Genomic DNA, 19259 nt, shown 5'->3' on the forward strand with positions numbered 1-19259 from the left:
TGTTTAATATATAAATAAATTATATATTTTAGAACACTTAAGTAAATAAAATGAAGAAGGGAAGGGAACTAACATTTGTAAAAGACTTACACTGAACTACACATATTAAGAACAAATTCAATTATATTTGAAACCAGTTTTTAAGTGTAATTTTTAGATAGCAGTGACAGCTTATAGAAAAAATAAATGCAATTTATTCAGTAAATTATATCCATCCTTATGTTCCTGCTGCATTTCATACTTCCTCACCGCAGAGCCTCTAATCACTGTTGAACTGTCTCATAAATATTAAAAATCTTAACTACACATTGTTTATTTATCTTATTTGATTAATTAAATTGTATCCTTTATAATAAAATTACCTCTGGGCACAAAGCGGCTAATTGTGCATGCAATCTAATAATGCTGACTGCCAGTGTATTTCAGAGTATTGATTGTGAATAGCCAGTTTAATAACTATACCTAGTGCTAAACTCAGGAGATTAGGAAACTGGAGATTAACTAAATAGAGGCAAGAAGAGACTCTTCTGACCGAAACAAATTCATTATCCATGGGATATGTGCTCCCTATATATAGAATTTCTGAAACTCAATAGAAACACATGGCTGAACTTAGGTGTTGCATAAAGTGAAAGCCGTTCAGTCATGTCCAACTCTTTGCAACCCCATGGACTATACAGTCCCTGGAATTCTCCAGGCCAGAATACTAGAGTGAGTAGCCTTTCCCTTCTTCAAGGGATCTCCCCAACCCAGGGATGGAACCCAGGTCTCCCACATTGCAGGCGGATTCTTTACCAGATGAGCCACAGGGAAGCCCAAGAATAGTGGCATGCATGCTTAGTCACTCAGTGGTGTCTGACTCTTGTGACCCCATGGACCCTAGGCTCCTCTGTCCATGGGATTCTCCAGGCAAGAATACTGGAGTGGCTTGCCATTTCCTCTCCCAGGGGATCTTCCCGACCCAGGAATTGAACTGGGGTCTTCTACATTGCAGGCAGATTCTTTACCAACTGTGCTATCAGGGAATTTCTGAAACTCAATATAAATACATGGCTGAACTTAGGTGTTACATAAGAGGAACATAAAAGCATTATTTGGGAAAATATTATAGTGTTTAAAGTGTATCTGAAGGTGAAGAATCAGTACAGAAAGCAGGGCAGTAATGAAGTGTCTGCCTTCTAACTGTCAGTTTAGTCCCAATTTTTGAATTTAGGAATGGCTGTGAATTGAATGGAAACACGTAAAATCACCTTTTCTTAATTTCTCTTAAAGTAACCATGAAACCATGAGAAAAGAGAGACTCTTTTTTGCAATAATAATGAGGAGTATGAAACAAGAATTTTAGTAGGATTTTCTAAGGTTTTCTTTCCTTTCATCTTCGTGCAACGACCCATCTTCAAAATTCCATTTTCTAGATTCAAGCAAGCAACAAAATAGCCTCTGGCCTCCTTCTCCTTTATCTTTTGCTTCAATGAAAAAACTGTAGTCACGAACATGAAGCTTTGTCTCTCATCTCAAGCTTCTGAAAATTTTTTTGTGTTGTGTGGAGAATACGAGTGGAGGCTTGTACTACCACAAAGTTTGACCTCTATCTCACAGCATCAGCCACTGGACTTGGATACACAGTCTAGAGATGGATATATCCCCATGCAAATGTAGAGCACCATTAAAAACAGTTTAAATCCTAGAATGATTAAACAAAAGAAACATTTTTCAAAAAGGAAAGAAATGATAGGAGAAAAATCTTTGGAATAAGAAAACAAATGATAAGGCTCAGTATGAATTCCTTTCCCATAAGAGATTTTCTTATAAATAAGAAGATAATTTTTAAACATAGTTTCTAGATATCAATGAGAGAAAATAAAATATTTCTTCTATCAATACATTAAAAGAGCAATGCTGGTTATTAAAAAGAAAGCAATAAAATCAAAACCAAAGTAATTAAAATAAAATATTCATTAGGAACAATTAAGCAAATTTGATATTGCTAATTATTTAGGCCAGTGCTTTGGAGTACAAGCTTGAGAAGTAAACCCAGAATGCAAAGTACATGAATAAGGAAATTTCACTATAAGGTAAGAGAGAAGAAGGCAGATGCAAAGAACAAAAGAGGTTTGGTCCATAAACCAAATAGATACCTGCCAAGAAGACAGAATAGACGGAGCAAAATCAGTGACAATAGCAACAATAAAAGTAAACAGCAATCCAAAAACAAAGTAACTGAAAAATATCCCTACCTTAAAGTAGAGAATGCCCACAGAGTTTCTTGTCACACCTATAACTAGCCTGTCACCAAAGTCTGTTGGCTTTATCTTCTAAAGATCTCTCTACTGCATATCCGTCCCCATGCCCATAGCTATCATGCTAATCCAGGCCATCCCCATTTCTTACCAGACTCAGGCATCACCTCCTAACTGCTCTCCTGTTTCTACTTCAGCCCCTTTCCAAACTGTCTTCATATTACAACCATTTATTCACTAAGATAAATCATACAGTGCTCCTCAATGCCAATGTGAAGCAAGCAATTAAACAGATAAATAATAGTTTCATATAGTGATTCATATAGGCATCCCTGGTGGCTCAGATGGTAAAGCATCTGCCTACAATGCAGGAGACCTGGGTTCAATCCCTGGGTTAGGAAGACCTCCTGGAGAAAGGAAAGGCCACCCACTCCAGTAGTCTTGCCTGGAAAATCCCATGGATGGAGGAGTCTGGTAGGCTATGGTCCATGGATCACAAAGAGTAAGACATGACTGAGTGACTTCACTTTCCTTTTCCTTTCATTTAGTGATAAATATAAGTGATAATAATAATTATAATAAAACTCAGAATAATATAAAATAGAGTGACTAAGGGAGGGAAAGTTTCTTTAAGGAAGTGACAAAGGGAAGCTTTGCAGTTTAGCTAAAACTTGGATGAAAAGGAGATGGCCATTTGGAGAAAGAAATGTAAAAAGAGCTTCCGGGTAAAAGACACTAGAAGTTCAAAGGCTGTAAATCGAGAATGTGACTCAATGTTTGAGGCTATTTTGCTGGAAGGTGGTGAACACAGTGATGTGAGATATAAGATGAGGTTGGAGAAGTACACAGCGATCTTGTTGGGTAAGCTGTGGTGAGCAGTCTGCAAGTTACTCTAAGTGCAATATGGAGAGTTTTGGACAAACGAGTGACCTAATTTATATGCTGAAAAAAAAACAAAGCAAAAAATGTTTGACTGCTGCATGTATCTTTTCAAAACAAAAATTTGATACATGTACATGTCACTCTCACCCCTGCTTAAGATCCTTCAATGTGTTGGCATTGCTCGAAACTGTTTAATCCAGCCAGTGCTAAGATTAGGCTCCGTCCTTTGCCTCTAGGATCAAATGGAGCCACATGCACCCTCAGACTTCACATTGGCCTAAGTGGAGTTTTTTTCAGGTTCACACGTTCTCCACTCAACTCTCCACGTTTGCACGTACTACTCCTCTGCCTTCCTTACTAATGCTTTCTCTGACCAGCCTCCCTCCACTGAGTCCTAGCCCACACTGTAGAACTCTAGTAATATGCAGCTTGACTGAACCACAATTGTACATTTGTGTGGTTTTTCATTCAATAACTATGTTGGCTACTATTTTTTTCCAGTTAAGAAACTTTTTGAATCCACAGAAAAATTAATCAGAAAAAAGGGTTCTCATGTACCCACTGTCTTCACACACTGAACCTTAACTCCTCCATGATCAACATCCCCCTCAGAGAACGACATTTGCTCCAGTCGATGAGCCTACAGTGACACATCATTACCAGTCAAAATCCAGTGTTTAAGTTAGCATTCACTCTTTGCAGCAACATGGATGGACCTGGAGATTATCATACTAAGTGAAGTAAGGCAGAAAGAGGACAAATACCATATGATATAACTTATATGTGTAATCTAAAATATGACACAAATTAACCTATTTACGAAACAAAATCAGAATCAAAAACAGAGATCAGATTGGTGGTTGCCAAAGGGAAGGGGGTTGGGGAATGAATGCAGTGGGAGGTGGGGTTAGAAAATATAAGCTTTTAAACACAGAATGGATAAATAAGAATGTCTTACTGTATAGCACAGTGAACCATAGTCAATATCCTATTATAAACCATAAGGGAAAAGAACATAAAAAAGAATGTATATAACTGAATCACTTTGCTGTACAATAGTAATTAACACAACATTTTAAGTCAACTATACTTCAATAAAAATAAAACAAATAAATGAGGATTCACTGTTGATGTCTACATTCTAAGTCTTCTGACAAAACGTATCTACCATTGTAAATTGTACATAATAGTTTCACAGTCCTAAAATTCCTGTGTTCTGCCTATGCAATGTCTTTTTGGACTCACCATTAATCCCCAGTTGCCTGCAGGCACAGTGCTTGGTAAATAATGCATATTCAAAAAAACTTCTGAATGAATAATTTAATAGTTTTGAAAAACTCAAAGTATGGTAAAATATTTACATTTCACTATGCATTTTGATTATTTTTTTAAAAAAACCTAACCTTACTAGAAAATAAATTACTTGCAATGGTGCAAAAATTTTTGCAATTTAAATAACATCAGATATGTATAGAACAGTCTTATGGACTCTATGGGAGAGGGAGAGGGTGGGAAGATTTGGGAGAATGGCATTGAAACATGTAAAATATCATGTAGGAAACGAGTTGCCAGTCCAGGTTCGATGCACGATACTGGATGCTTGGGGCTGGTGCACTGGGAAGACCCAGAGGGATGGTATGGGGAGGGAGGAGGGAGGAGGGTTCAGGATGGGGAACACATGTATACCTGTGGCGGATTCATTTTGATATTTGGCAAAACTAATACAATTATGTAACATTTAAAAATAAAATAAAATAAAAAAATAATAAAAAAAATAAAATAAAATCCTTCCTAAATATCTTCAGAAACCAAAATAAATAAATAAATAAATAACATCAGATAATCGAGCTGTTTATTAAATTCAGGAAATACACTATTGAATGAGCAGTGACCATTGAGTGCAATTTAAGTTATAAAACAAGGGAATACAGGAGGTAAGAGTTATGCTTTTAAAAACTAACAGGTAACAAAAATTGGATAGGAAGAATCCTTCAATGATTGTAAATGTGACTAAATAAAGACTGGGAAATAGGGGGAAGTCTGTGACTCATCCAGTAACCTTTGACTACATACAGCAGCAGTGGTAGATTTAAATCCTATAACTTCATGTAAGGAAACTAGATTGTGTATGACATGAATATCTTAGAATCATCATATCAGATAACTGAGTATGTTATCTGCATAGTTAAAATTATCATTATCCTACTACAACTACTACTAAGTCGCTGGAGAATCAATTTTGGAAAAAATGGGTTATCTACTAAGAAAAGCATCCTGCAGATTTAAGTTCAAATCTACACTCTTAAAGCTATTGGCTGACTCAGAATTCATGCTTCCTGCCTGCCACTATGTACATTACATATAAGTAAACATAATTTTGAGGAATGAAGTCAGAAAATAAAACAATGTGAAGGATAGCAAAAAAAAAGGAAACAGACTTACAAGTTACAAAAATCAGAAATATTAAACCAGCAAGAAACAAAATAGTTTAAGTAGTTGGATGATAATAGGGGAGCTGTCTGAAAACAATTCATAAAACTGAAGTAAGTAGTATTTTAGCTGCTTTATAAATAGGGATATAGAGATTCAGTGGTTAAGTAACTTGTCCCATTATATGAAACTTATAGATTTCAAAAATATCATTAAAATTTAGGCCTCTGAATCCACAACCATGATATACATAAAGCTGGCAACAGTACAGTCTATCTCTCAGATTTATACACTCTTGTTGGAAATGAAAATTAGTACAAACTATTTGAAAATCAAGTGTAGCACTTTTGTTTCACCAGAGGGATGGTATGGGGAGGGAGGAAGGAGGAGGGCTCAAGGTGGGGCACACATGTATACCTGTGGCGGATTCATTTTGATATTTGGCAAAACTAATACAATTATGTAAAGTTTAAAAATAAAATTAAATTAAAAAAAAGTATAAAAATTTCAATAATTTTGGATCCTATAATCTCCTGTCTAGGATTCTGTTCTGGGGAATTACTCCAATATGTTGGAAACAATATACATGAACAATGAACATACTTATGTCAACATTTTAAGTAAGAGAAGAAGTTTGGAAGCTACCCAAATGTTCCACAAAAGAACAATGGTTAGATGATATTTGGTACACAAGGGATATGATAAATTATTACTATAAAAATGGGAAAATATTCATATGTGACTATAAGTACATGATTTATTAGCTATATGTGATAAAAATACTAGAAGGGTATAATAATGTAATGTAATAAAAACACACCCATGAAAACCCCAATTGTGTGAAAGTGATAAAATAGCAGGTTATCTGTGCTTCTAGTTTCAGATATTTGTGTCTTTTAAAATGTTTTAAACTTCATTTCAAGTGATCTCATAGAGAGTTCAAAATTTATATTGAACTTGATGAAATTTATCATCATGATAGAATTGAATCATGGAGAAATAAATTGAATAAAGAGGAAGTTTCAACTTTAAAAGGTATAGTGTGACTTATGAATACTATATTACCTCAATTCCAAGTTAAGAATCACTAGATAAGCATGATATTAAACTCCATATGTTTTTCTGCTTTTCTGATTTATCCTCTCCTCCATCAAAAATGTAGGAAATAAAATTATTATTTCTCTGTAAAGGTAATAACTCTTCCAGCTCTTTTTTCTTTTTCAAAATTCCAGAAAGAGAAATAATGCCTTTTTTAAAAATTTTAGATTTATGACAGGTTTTATCTGGTACCGCTAGAATTTATATTTTTTCACAATCTGTTACTTAGGAACATATTATCTTTTACTTGGGGTGTTTAATTTCATGGTGATTCATCAGCAAATTAAACATTCAATATTTAGAAGTCCAGACTTTGTATTGGAATCTGTGTTTGTATCGAAATCTGTAATCTGTTGAATTTAATCACACTAAACTCTCTCAAATATATATATTTAACTAACTTAAAATAATTCAGCCAATTAAAGAAAGTTGAAACAGAGATCTGAAAATCAGACATATCATTGGGAAGGAGAAAGATACACATTTGTTCATCCAACAACATGTCATTCAATTTTGTAGTCTGAAAATAGCTTAGATTTCTTCAGTTAAAAGTATGCTGAAAATCAAAAATGATAAGTTAGCTCTTGGAATTAGAAATAATGGGGCAAACATAATACAGAAGGCAGGGTTAGAGCATTTCAGCTTAATCAAACAAATTTCTGAAGTTCATTCATTCAGCTGTATGCCAGTTCAAATCTGTGAAGAGACAAGGATGAGAAACAGGAATTTGATTATGACTATCTTACTATGTGAGTACGTGGTTAGTTGCTTTAGTCATGTCGGACTCTTTGCGACCCTGTGGACTATAGCCTGCAATGCTTCTCAGTCCATGGGATTCTTCAGGTAAGAGTACTGGAGTATGTTGCCAAGCCATCCTCCAGGGGATCTTCCCAGCCCAAGGCTCGAAACTGTGTCTCCTGCATTACAGATGGATTGCTTACCACTGAGCCACTGGGGAAGTCCCTTATTAACTATATACACTTTTTTCCCCAAGAGCTGTGTAGGTGTGTCAGACAGTGTTTAATTGCAAAGAATTAAACTACTCTAGCTTAAATAGGAAGTGTTTTATTATATGTATTAAACTGTCTACAAAATTATTGAATTAAATTAACAGACTCCATGATCTTTGAAAAATGACTGTTAAAGCTAATCAATGGACCAAGACACAGAGGAAGACACCGATGTCTACTAAAACCAGTAAATCTCCAGCCCTAGTCCCACACTCCACTGCCATGGTTTGTTTGGAAGTCATCACAAACAGGACAGCTCCACATTCAAGAAGACTCTGTGATCTGGAAGCCTCTGATGTTACTGCCAGTTCCAGAATTCCACCATGTTACTATAATTTGCACCAACAAAATGGTTTTCTTGTGTGTGGCTTCTTAACTCCCATAAAGCTAATGCTTGGACAATGAGCCATTCAGTTTTGCTGCCACAGTCAGAGGGTGAAGAGGAAAGGAAAAATAATGTCTCTGTTACTATACTTGTAGGCAAAAAACAAACCAAAAGAAAAAAAAAAAAAAAAAAAAACACCAGAATTGGTGGAAGTTCAATCTATATCTCCCCAATCTATATCTCACTTTTACTTTCAAATACCACACATATGCATCTGACTGGCTATAACTAAAATATATTCAGAACCCTAACTGCAAGGGAGCCTTGGAAAAATGGTGTTTATTTTTTCATCTCTTCAGTCCAGGAAGACACACTAGAATGAGGGTGAAATGGATGTTGAAAACTAAAGTACTAGATCCTTTTCATTAGTCAACATCCATACAACATTCTTCTCCCCATTCAACAGTTCCCTGAAAGTAACAATTGGCAGTGGAAATGTTCCATACTGGCATTGTGCAAATATCTCTTAAACAAATGAAAATGTACTCACCATCTCCTTAAGATGGAGAGCCAAGAAACTTCCTTTAGTCAACCTGTCTGTCTGCTCTAACAGGCTACAATAGAAAGTTACCTATGCACAACACTCTTTCACAAGAAAGGAAGGGACCCAGGCTATTTAATTTTTAGATATGAAACAATATAAAGAAGAAAATATGGCTGTTACAGTCTTCATGTCATAAGGCTGCAGTTATAATTTCTAACTTTCCTCCTCCTCTGGACACTTTTTTACTCCCTCTGCCTTCAGCCAGCATCTAGGCTGGAAGAGGGTTGGGAAAGAGATTCCAGTCCTTTTTTTTCCTGGAAGAGAGCAGCCTCTGGTACTTCCCAATGGACTCAAGGAAATGGGTGTCCAAGGTATAATCCAGAATATATCAAGTTTGAAACAAATTCCTCACTGCCCGAATTTTGTACCAGAATCTGGAACTGTGATGTTTGACTTTCTAGCCTATAGACAAAGCACTTGAAGGAGGTGCAATGGTTGCAGAAATACACTTCTTTCACCACAGTAATTAACTGGAAAAAGAACTATTACTCTTCCTTTATTTTTACCAAGATAAAGAAGTAGGGGCGGGGGGAGGGAAACTACCCTGTTATGCCTTCATGTATAATTAAGTTCTAATGTACGAACAGGGTTAAGCATTAGATATACACAGATGATTGCTGAATCTCTTAAAGTGATCAAGTTTGGTATGAGACCAGCCACCAAGAGTGTAAAGCAGGAAAGATCATCTCAATGCACAAAGTGCGCTTTGACAAAGAGCTATTCTCTTCTGCCACCCTCCCAAATCCTAGTAATGTTATTTTTATGTATTTCAGTTCAGTTCAGTTCAGTTCACTCAGTCATGTCCGACTCTTTGCGACTTCATGAATCGCAGCACACCAGGCCTCCCTGTCCATCACCAACTCCAGGAGTTCACCCAAATTCATGTGCATCGAGTCAGTGATGCCAACCAACCATCTCATCCTCTGTCATCCCCTTCTCCTCCTGCCCCCAATCCCTCCCAGCATCAGAGTCTTTTCCAATGAGTCAGCTCTTCTCATGAGGTGGCCACAGTATTGAAGTTTCAGCTTCAGCATCAGTCCTTCCAATGAACACCCAGGACTGATCTCCTTTAGGATGGACTGATTGGATCTCCTTGCAGTCCAAGATACCGTTCCAAATTATCATGAGTGTTCTCTCACCTCCTCTTTTAAACTCATCCAGCTGTGTGATTCACCTCTGTGTGGGGCCAAGAAGGAAATATTCCTCATGTCTCTTTCTTAAATAATTAATTAAAAGCTAGATGGCTTTGAATGGGAAATGGTCCCAATGACGTATGAGAAAGGAACTTCTTCAACTTCATGAATGACTTTTCATGCTACCAGGCTACAAGGTAGCACCTTTCACTGCTTTGCTGAGTACTGTTAAGGTGCTATGGTTTACACAGATGCAAATCAGGCAGCAGTTAAGACTGAGTTTGGCTTCATTAGTAGAACCTATTCGTTGGGTGATACAGGAATGATTTCCCAGAGGTGGGTTTGAGAAACATCCAAGGGGTAAAAAAAAAGTTCAAGGGGGGAAACTTTAAAATTAATCCTTCATGTGATAATTTGTTGACAGATTGGTTATCGGAAAGACATGGAACAAGAAGATGCAGCAGAAACCATCAAAACGAGGGGGAATGAGTCATCCATCATCCTGACAGGGTTAGAAGGAAATACATTATATCACTTCACAGTGAGGGCTTATAATGGAGCTGGATATGGGCCACCCAGCAGTGAAGTGAGTGCAGCCACCAAGAAATCCCGTAAGTGACCTGGGCTTTGTGTTTGTCTCAGACAAAAGAGAAACATCTTTTAACATTTCTGAAAGCCACATGAGGTACATAATAAAACGAGTTGAAGAGGAGTTTTAATTCCTAGTCTCGCTTCAATGCTTAGATCTGAATTCTAAAACTAGCTCAGAAAATTTTGCATTCACAGTAGATAAAGGTTATCTTCCTGTGCAACAAGGCTAAGCGATTTTTGACACAGAATGGAGATAAAAGGATTTGGGTTCAAAAGCTCAGCAGAGTAGCTATTAAAATGATACTGGAGCAAAACCCTCTTTATCTGATTCTCACTGGAAGGAAGCCTATGGTGCCAGCCAACTACTGAACACAAAAAAAGATTGAAATACTCACAAGAATTTAAGTGAATAAAGGTATTTAAGATATCTCTTGCACTCACTTTTCTTTTCATTTTGCAGCCCCCAGTCAAGCACCTAACAACCTCAGGTGGGAGCAACAGGGCTCTCAGCTTTCTCTGGGCTGGGACCCCGTCAGACCATTAGCCAACGAGTCTGAAGTCATGGGCTACAAGGTCAGTGTGTGTTCACTCTGTTGGATAGACATGCATCTCAAAAATTGCATTGTGGGGATGTGCAATTAAAAAGGCATGAAAAGATCTATTAACATAGCTGTTTTTTTCCCCTCAAACATTGTTCTACCTATATTCTAGAAACTGCCTTCATACACTGGGGAAGTCAAGGCAATCAAAATCAGTTTCAGCTACACAAGGCATAGGAAGAGAATGGGTAGAAAAGACAACAATTTGAACACAGGGTGAAGATGGTTCCATGAGGCACTGTCAGGACAAGCATAACTTTGACAGAGAGCCTTGGCATTCTCTCCCCAAAGACAAACTGTCCTGGCAGATGGAAAAGACTGGACCACTTAGTTTGAGTAGAAAGACTTTCCATTAGCAAAGAAACACAAAAAGAAAAAAATGCTAGGGTCAGCACAGGGGATATGAGAGAGACCATGGCGAGAGACAGCTGGCTCCAAAATAGATGCAACATTTCACATAAGTCATCCTGCTATGTGCCAGCAAGAGATCTGAAAATATAAAAATGTTTAGAACAACTTTGTCTCTGATTTTAAATAATATGTGATCTAGGTATTGAATTAGCTGAACTTCAAATTCTTCTTCCATAATATTGGATTCTATTTCTTAAACTCATACAGAATCATTAATGGTTATTATTTATAACAGAATTTTTAAATATTTCAATGATTATCTTTAGACTGAAAAGCATTATTTAGGTGGCTGTTCAATTATCTGAGATGGTAACACAGTATTTGATATACAAAGGGCCAAAATTCTGAAGCTAAAATCTGAAATAGTTATAAATGAAATACGTTTTTAAGTTAAATAATTCCCAAGAAGAATATGTTCAGGTACAAACTGTAGTACTTCTTACAGACTAGAATTATTATGGATCATAAACACCCTCACACTAAACACTCTCTCAAATCTGTCCTAATCCTCAGGGACATTGAATTTGATCTTTGGGGGAGAACAGGTGAGCCATTCTCTCTGTATCCTTACCTAGTCCTCTTCTTTTCACACTCTTTCCCTCGTCTTCACACCTTGTAGTCTAAGGCAAGTAGATCCTTCAATGATTAAGGGTAACAATATGGTCAGAAATGGTGATGGATCACCAAGAAACAACCTGATCTTATTAAAAGTGTGGCAAGCAGTCTCTCAAACTGGAGAGGAAAATAGATGGTAGATGAAAGCATATGACTGCCTGGAAAAGCCATTTGGCTTTGGGCAACTCTCAGGGAAGAAAAGAAGCACCACACAACCTGGAGAAAACATGAAGCTGGTCATAGGGCTCCCGGTGAGATGACCCTCATCCTTGCCCACGTTTGTCCCTTCTATCACAAGACTGCTCACCCTCCTTATATGTCGCTGTCTCCCTGCCCAGACTATACATGATTGAAGGCAAATCCTCTGTCTTATTCATCTCTTTATGCTCAGTGCTTCTAGGAAGGATGAAAACATTAATTTTGACCCAACTAGAGGTATTTTATGCAGTTAGTCACAAGTGTATATTATCAGGTGTGTATTTCCCTAGCATGGCCTTCCCATTTGTTATGTGGAGTGGGGAAAGAGAACTGCCCCTTAAGTAAGACAGACACCAGTTCAAATCCCAGTTCTATAACTTTGAACTAGTTGCTTAAACTGAGTTTCATTTTAACTTAAAAAAAAAAAAAAGCAAATATAGGGGATTTCTTTGGTGATTCAGTGGTTAAGAATCACCTTGCCATGAAGGGGTGGTGGGTGTAATCCCAAGTCATAAAACTAAGATCCCACCTGCCATGGAACAACAAAGCCTGTGTGCTGCACCAACTACTGAGCCCAAGAGCAACAAATGGAGTCCGTCTGCTGCAATGAGAAGATCCCACAGGAAGATTCTGTGTACTGCAGCTAAGATCTGATATACCCAAATAAAAAAAATAAAGAGATCAATATTTTTAAATGCAAAAATAGTATCATAGAGGATTTATTAAGGATTAAATAAGACAATTTGTGTAAAATGTTTAGTATATAGAAAGTGCTCACTAAAAAAAATAGCTACTATTTTTCTTATTGTTATTGGAGGAATTTTACCCAGTAGGTAGAACTTTTTAATATTTTAGCAGAAGAATTTGATCTTTAAAAGTTGCCTGCCAGTTCCATCTCTATGAAAACAGTGCAAAACCCCTTGGAATACTTTGTTGCAGGAAGAATCTCTAATGTTGTCCATCTTAGTTGTGGAAATAGTGCCAAGTAGGCACACGTTGACAGAGCTTTTTTTTTTTTTTTTTTATTCCTTGAAATGGTCTATCCTCCTTATGTCCCCAAGAAGGAAAATCTAGTTTCTAAGAAAGGAGCCTGATGGTAACAAATAGTCTACCTTATTAGATCTTCTGATAGATGGGCTAATTCCCAGTGGAAGACCTACTGGCAGGAATGATGCAAAGGGCCCCTTGAGGGAACGGAACTTCATACTGACGACTGAGGTAGAGCCTGGGTTCCCCTACAAAGGTCTGGTTTTCACAGGGCAAGTGACTAGGCATGAAAGCTCCTATTGACATAGGCACAATGGAATAGGAATGTGAATATAAGCTAAATGCAACAGTAGCCATGAATATAAACTAATGGGATGGAACCTAGGGAACACAAGATTGGATCTTCCTTTTCAGAGCATGACTTGGAAAAGAACTATACAAGAGCTGCCTAGGCAAGGATCTACATGCAGCTAAAACATCCATACCATCTGGAGGGAGGTTCACACAAATATGGAGTGGACAGTATGATACTCAGAGGGAGAATATTTGATTCCTGCTGAAGTGAAGTGTTAGTTGGTCAGTCCTGTCTGACACTTTACAAACCCATGGATTGCAGCCCACCAGGAATGGAATTCTCCAGGCAAGAATACTGGAGTGGGTTGTCATTCTCTTCTCCAGGGGACCTTCCCAACCCAGGGGTCAAATCTGGGTCTCCCACATTACAGGCAGACTCTTTACCATATCTGAGCCACCAGCAAAGAAGCCAAAATATGGAATCCCTATTTTGTACATCTAAAACTGATATAGTATTGAAAATCAACTGTTATCTGTTGTCAGTCACATCTGACTCTTTGCAACTCCCTGGACTATAGCCCACCAGGCACCTCTGTCAATGGGATTTCATAGGCAAGAATCCTGGAGTGGGTTGCCATTTGATTCCTATTACATCCCCAGGAAACTACCACCAGACCAAAAATGGCACCAATGTAATAGTGAGCCCTCTTCTTAAACATAGTATGTAGCAGTTGCAATAGATTAACAAAACTAGGGACATGTCAACACACTAATCATTTCTCTTCCCATGAGTTAATCTGAGGTAATGAAGTCACTCAGTCGTGTCCGACTCTTTGTGACCCATGGACTGTAGCATACCAGGCTCCTCCATCCATGGGATTTTGCAGGCAAGAATACTGGAGTTGGTTGCCATTTCCTTCTCCAGGAGATCTTCCCAACCCAGGGATTGAACCCAGGTCTCCCGCATTGTAGGCAGACGCTTTACCGTCTGAGCCACCAGGGAAATGACCTAATAAGAGGCTTCCCTGGTGGCTCAGACAATAAGGAGTATGCCTGCAATGCAGGAGACCTTGGTTCATTGCCTGAGTTGGGAAGATCCTCTGAAGGAGGGAATGGCTACCCACCCCAGGATTCTTGCCTGGGAAACCCCACGGACAGAGGAGTCTAGCAGGCTACAGTCCATGGGGTTGTAAAGATTCAGACCTATTAAGACTGAGTTCGCCTCTTAGAATTCTTGGAAAATTTGTGGTAGAGGACTTCCTGTTAATCAAAGTAAGAGAGAACTTCCACAATTAATCACAATATCAAAAGGAAGGCAAATTTATTTTCACTTTTTATCTTGACCAATTACTTTGCTTTTACAAGCAAAAGAGATCACTAGAAATATACATGGTATGCAAATTTGAGCCTGGAAACTAGAAGTAGGGGTCAGTGCATGAAGTTTAAAGTGCAGAGATGGTGTATTTTATCTTTTGCATCAAGTCTAGCTTAAGGTGGATGAGTTAAGGGGAAATCCTCTTCTAGTAATTTCAAGATTTTGAAAATGATTGATAAGTGATAAATATGAGGGAAAATGGACTTGTTCCATAGACTTGATCCATAAGTGATCCACTGAACTCTGCTTTTTCATAGTTAAGGTAGTATATACTAGGTGCAATTTATTCTCAACAATTTAGATCATGGACTTCCCTGGTGAGTCCAGTGGTTGGGAGGTGACACCGGTTCAATCCTTGGTCTGCAGGATTCTACATGCTGTTGCACAGCTAAGCCCATGAGCCACAACTACTCAAGCCTATATGATCTAGAGCCCATGCTCAGCAGCTAGAGAGTAGCCCCTGCTCACCACAACCAGAGAGAGCCTGCAGGCAGCAACAAAAACCCAGTGCACCAAAAAAAAAAAAAAAAAAAAAAAAAACACATAAAATAGTAAGATAAAGCAGCAAGAGTTTGGGGTTAGATCAGTCCATTTTCTAAGAAAGCATGGATCTTACTTCCCTATTTGATTTCAGAGATTGAGGTGTCAGCAACATACATAAGGACAAGATATTACCAGAGAAATACACAATGATATGCAAAATATCATTCAAATGTGTTAAGAGAAAGAAAAAAAATCAGTCTCCCCATCACAAAACTTATCAGGGACCTCAAAGTGAGCAAGAATATAGTGAGAGAAGGATGGAATTGAACTATTTATAATTGTGTCATAGGCAACACATTAACATTGAATTTATTCAAATAAACATTAAGCATTACCTATTTAGTGAAATTTCTCACTGTTCTTTGAGATTGTCCAAGAGAACTTGGACTTCTTGGGATTTTGTTTAAGAAATCTAGATTTAATAGTAATACTTTCAAAACATCACAACTTCTATTAATAAGTAAGAGTAATAGAAGCATGAAGAACCAGAAAAATGCTGAAAAATAATTGTCTTTTGTAGACATGGCTACAAGTTATTTATCCTCAAACAAGATAGCTTTCCATATAAAAAGTTGAGTCAAATGTGGGAGTTTATTTAGCGTATTCATCACTTCTTCAGGTTAATTAATATGTGATTCATTTTACAGTTCCCAATTCAGAATCAAATCCATGTTTCCTTAATATATTGCATATCAGTTGTCAGAAAACTGGAAAAAAATTCAAAGAAATTTCTTAATGTAACTTACTTTTTCCCAAATAAGTATTTTCAAATGAAAAAAAAAACTTTGTTTTTATAACTCCACTAGTTTGGGATCTGGATCTGGAATACTTAGTATCTTTAACACATGTTGCATCTGTTACTGGCACTTCCAAAAACAACAACATAACTCTGGACTAAAGTATCAGTTCAGTTCAGTCGCTCAGTCATGTCCGACTCTTTATAACCCCATGGACTGCAGCACACCAGGCTTCCCTGTCCATCACCAATTCCCGGGGCTTGCTCAAATTCATGCCCATCAAGTCGGTGATGCCATCCAAATATCTTGTGCTCTGTCATCCCCTTCTCCTGCCTTCAATCTTTTCCAGCATCAGGGTCTTTTCCAATTAGTCATTTCTTCCCATCAGGTGGCCAAAGTATTGGAGCTTCAGCTTCAGCACCAGTGCTTCCAATGAATATTCAGGACTGATCTCCTTTAGGATGGACAGGCTGGATCTCCTTGCAGTCCAAGAGACTCTCAAGAGTCTTCTCCACTACCACAGTTCAAAAGCATCAATTATTCAGTGCACAGCTTTCTTTATAGTCCAACTCTCAACTCCATACATGACTACTGGAAAGACCATAGCTCTGATTGGGGAAACTTTTGTTGGCAAAGTAAAGTCTCTGCTTTCTAATATGCTGCCAGGGTTTGCCTAGCTTTTATTCAAAGGAGGAAGCATCTTTTAATTTCATGGCTGCAGTCTCACTGTTTTCATTGTTTCCCCATCTACTTGCCATGAAGTGGTGGGACCAGATGCCATGAACTTAGCTTTTTGAATGTTGAGTTTTAAACCAGTTCTTTTATACTCCTCTTTCACTTTCATCAAGAGATTCTTTCCTTCCTCTTCACTTTCTGCCATAAGGGTGGTGTATCTGCATATCTGAGGTTATTGATAATTCTCCCAGCAAACTTGATTCCAGTTGTGCTTCTTCCAGCCTGGCATTTCACATGATATATTCTGCATATACGTTAAATAAGCAGGCTGAGAATATACAGCCTTGATGTATTCCTTTCCCAATTTGGAACCAGTTTGTTATTTCATGTCTGGTTCTAACCGTTGCTTCTTGACCTGCATACACATTTCTCAGGAGGCAGGTAAGGTGTTCTGGTATTCCCATCTCTTGAAGAATTTTCCAAAGTTTGTTGTGATCTACACAGTCAAAGGCTTTGGCAAGTCAATAAAGCAGAAAGAGATGTTTTTCTGGAACTCTTGCATTTTCAATGATCCAGAAGATGTTGGCAATTTGATCTCTGGTTCCTCTACTTTTTCTAGATCTTGCTTGAACATCTGGAATTTCATGGTTCACGTATTGCTGAAGCCTGGCTTGGAGAATTTTGAGCATTACTTTCTAGCATGTGAAATGAGTGCAATTGTGGTAGTTTGAACATTCTTTGGCATTGCCTTTCTTTGGGATTGGAATGAAAACTGACTTTTTCCAGTCCTGTGGCCACTGCTGAGTTTTCCAAATTTGCTCGCGTATTGAGTACAACACTTTCACAGCATCATCTTTTAGGATTTGAGATAGCTCAGCTGGAATTCCATCACCTCCACTAGCTTTGTTTGTAGTGATGCTTCCTAAGGCCCACTTGACTTCACATTCTAGGTGAGTGATCACACCATCTTGATTATCTGGGTCATGAAGATCTTTTTTGTATAGTTCTTCTGCTTACTCTTACCATTGCTACTTAATATCTTCTGCTTCTGTTAGGTTGAGAAGATACCATTTCTGTCCTTTATTGAGCCCATCCTTGCATGAAATGTTCCCTTGGTATCACTAATTTTCTTGAAGAGATCTCTAGTCTCTCGCATTCTATTGCTTTCCTCTATTTATTTGCATTGTTCACTTAGGAAGGCTTTCTTATCTCTCCTTGCTATTCTCTGCATTCAAATGGGTATATCTTTCCTTTTCTCCATTGCTTTTAGCTTCTCTTCTTTTCTCAGATATTGATATATTCTCTGCTTTTGTATTCAGCCATAATTCTCCTTAATGATCTTGGGAGTGGTTTTTTTTTTTCTTTATGCTGTGAAAGAAACTTCTCAAATTATCAAGTAGAACAGTCATCTTATACTTACCATATTCTCCTTGTACAGATTTAAACTTAAGTGAAAGAGAAAATAAAGGCTAAATACCCAAGGCCTATGCTTTCCCTAGAGCACTTATCCCTCTCTCCACCAAGAGAAACTTCTGTCCACTCAGAAAAGACATGTGCATTCAGGAGAAATTCAGTATAAGGGCTTCAGGCTACATGCCAAGAAAACAAGATCTCATTTTTCAATCTACACTGGAAATATCCTTTCCCAATATACAACCCTTTCACCATATAGGGCCTTTCCTGGTGGCTCAGATGGTAAATGATCCACCTGTAATGCAGGAGACCAAGATTCTATCCCCTAGAGAGGGGAATAGGTGGGCTACCCACTCCAGTATTTGCGCCTGGAGAATTCCATGAACAGAGAAGCCTGGTGGGCTACAGTCCATGGGGTTGTAAAAAGTCGGACATGTCTGAACAACTAACATTTCACTGTACCTCTTCCCCTTTACCTCTGCTTTCTGCCATTTATAGTTATTATATGATCCACCAATACATAGGAATTTTCATTTGTTTATTCCATTTAGCTACCTGTTAGAGCCTGCCAGACTCCTGAGATATAGGTACACTTGTATTGAAAATATATTCCACAGCCTATAGAATGTGAAGCCCATCCATATATTTCTCCAGTTTTTCAGGGAGCTTAGGGTCTATGGCCATGCTAGTCTCCTTGATTGACTATATCCTGCATGCATGCTAAGTCACTTCAGTTGCATCAGACTCTTTGTTACCTTATGGACTCTAGTCCTCCAGGCTCCTCTGTCCATGGGATTCTCCATGCAAGAATACTGGAGTGGATTGTCATGCCCTCGTCCAGGAGAGCTTCCTGTATTTTACAGCTGTTCTTTTATCTTATATTCACTGCAAATATGAGATCCAGCCCTTTACTGTGATCCCCACAAGTTAAAGTGACTCATACATAATAGTTTATACAATTATTTCTATATTTGATTATGCTTACATGTTTTTCATCATATTTTAAAAATTAAGACAGAAATGGTTTGTATAACGTGAAGATGTATATATGTATACCATGTATATATAACGTGACATATAATGTGTGTGTATATATATG

General features: G+C 37.8%; 1 protein-coding gene across 1 annotated transcript in view; it reads left to right on the forward strand.

The window, feature by feature from the left end:
* The window catches only part of CNTN5 (contactin 5), a 1686091-nt gene that overhangs the window by 1651418 nt on the left and 15414 nt on the right, over positions 1–19259 (forward strand). The window contains exons 22-23 of the mRNA XM_025266987.3: positions 10147–10333; positions 10774–10886. Of these exons, the coding sequence (XP_025122772.3) occupies positions 10147–10333; positions 10774–10886 (300 nt within the window). The remainder of the gene's footprint in view (positions 1–10146; positions 10334–10773; positions 10887–19259) is intronic.

This window comes from Bubalus bubalis, chromosome 16 (genome assembly GCF_019923935.1).
Source record: "Bubalus bubalis isolate 160015118507 breed Murrah chromosome 16, NDDB_SH_1, whole genome shotgun sequence".
In the NCBI taxonomy this organism is placed as follows: Eukaryota; Metazoa; Chordata; class Mammalia; order Artiodactyla; family Bovidae; genus Bubalus; species Bubalus bubalis.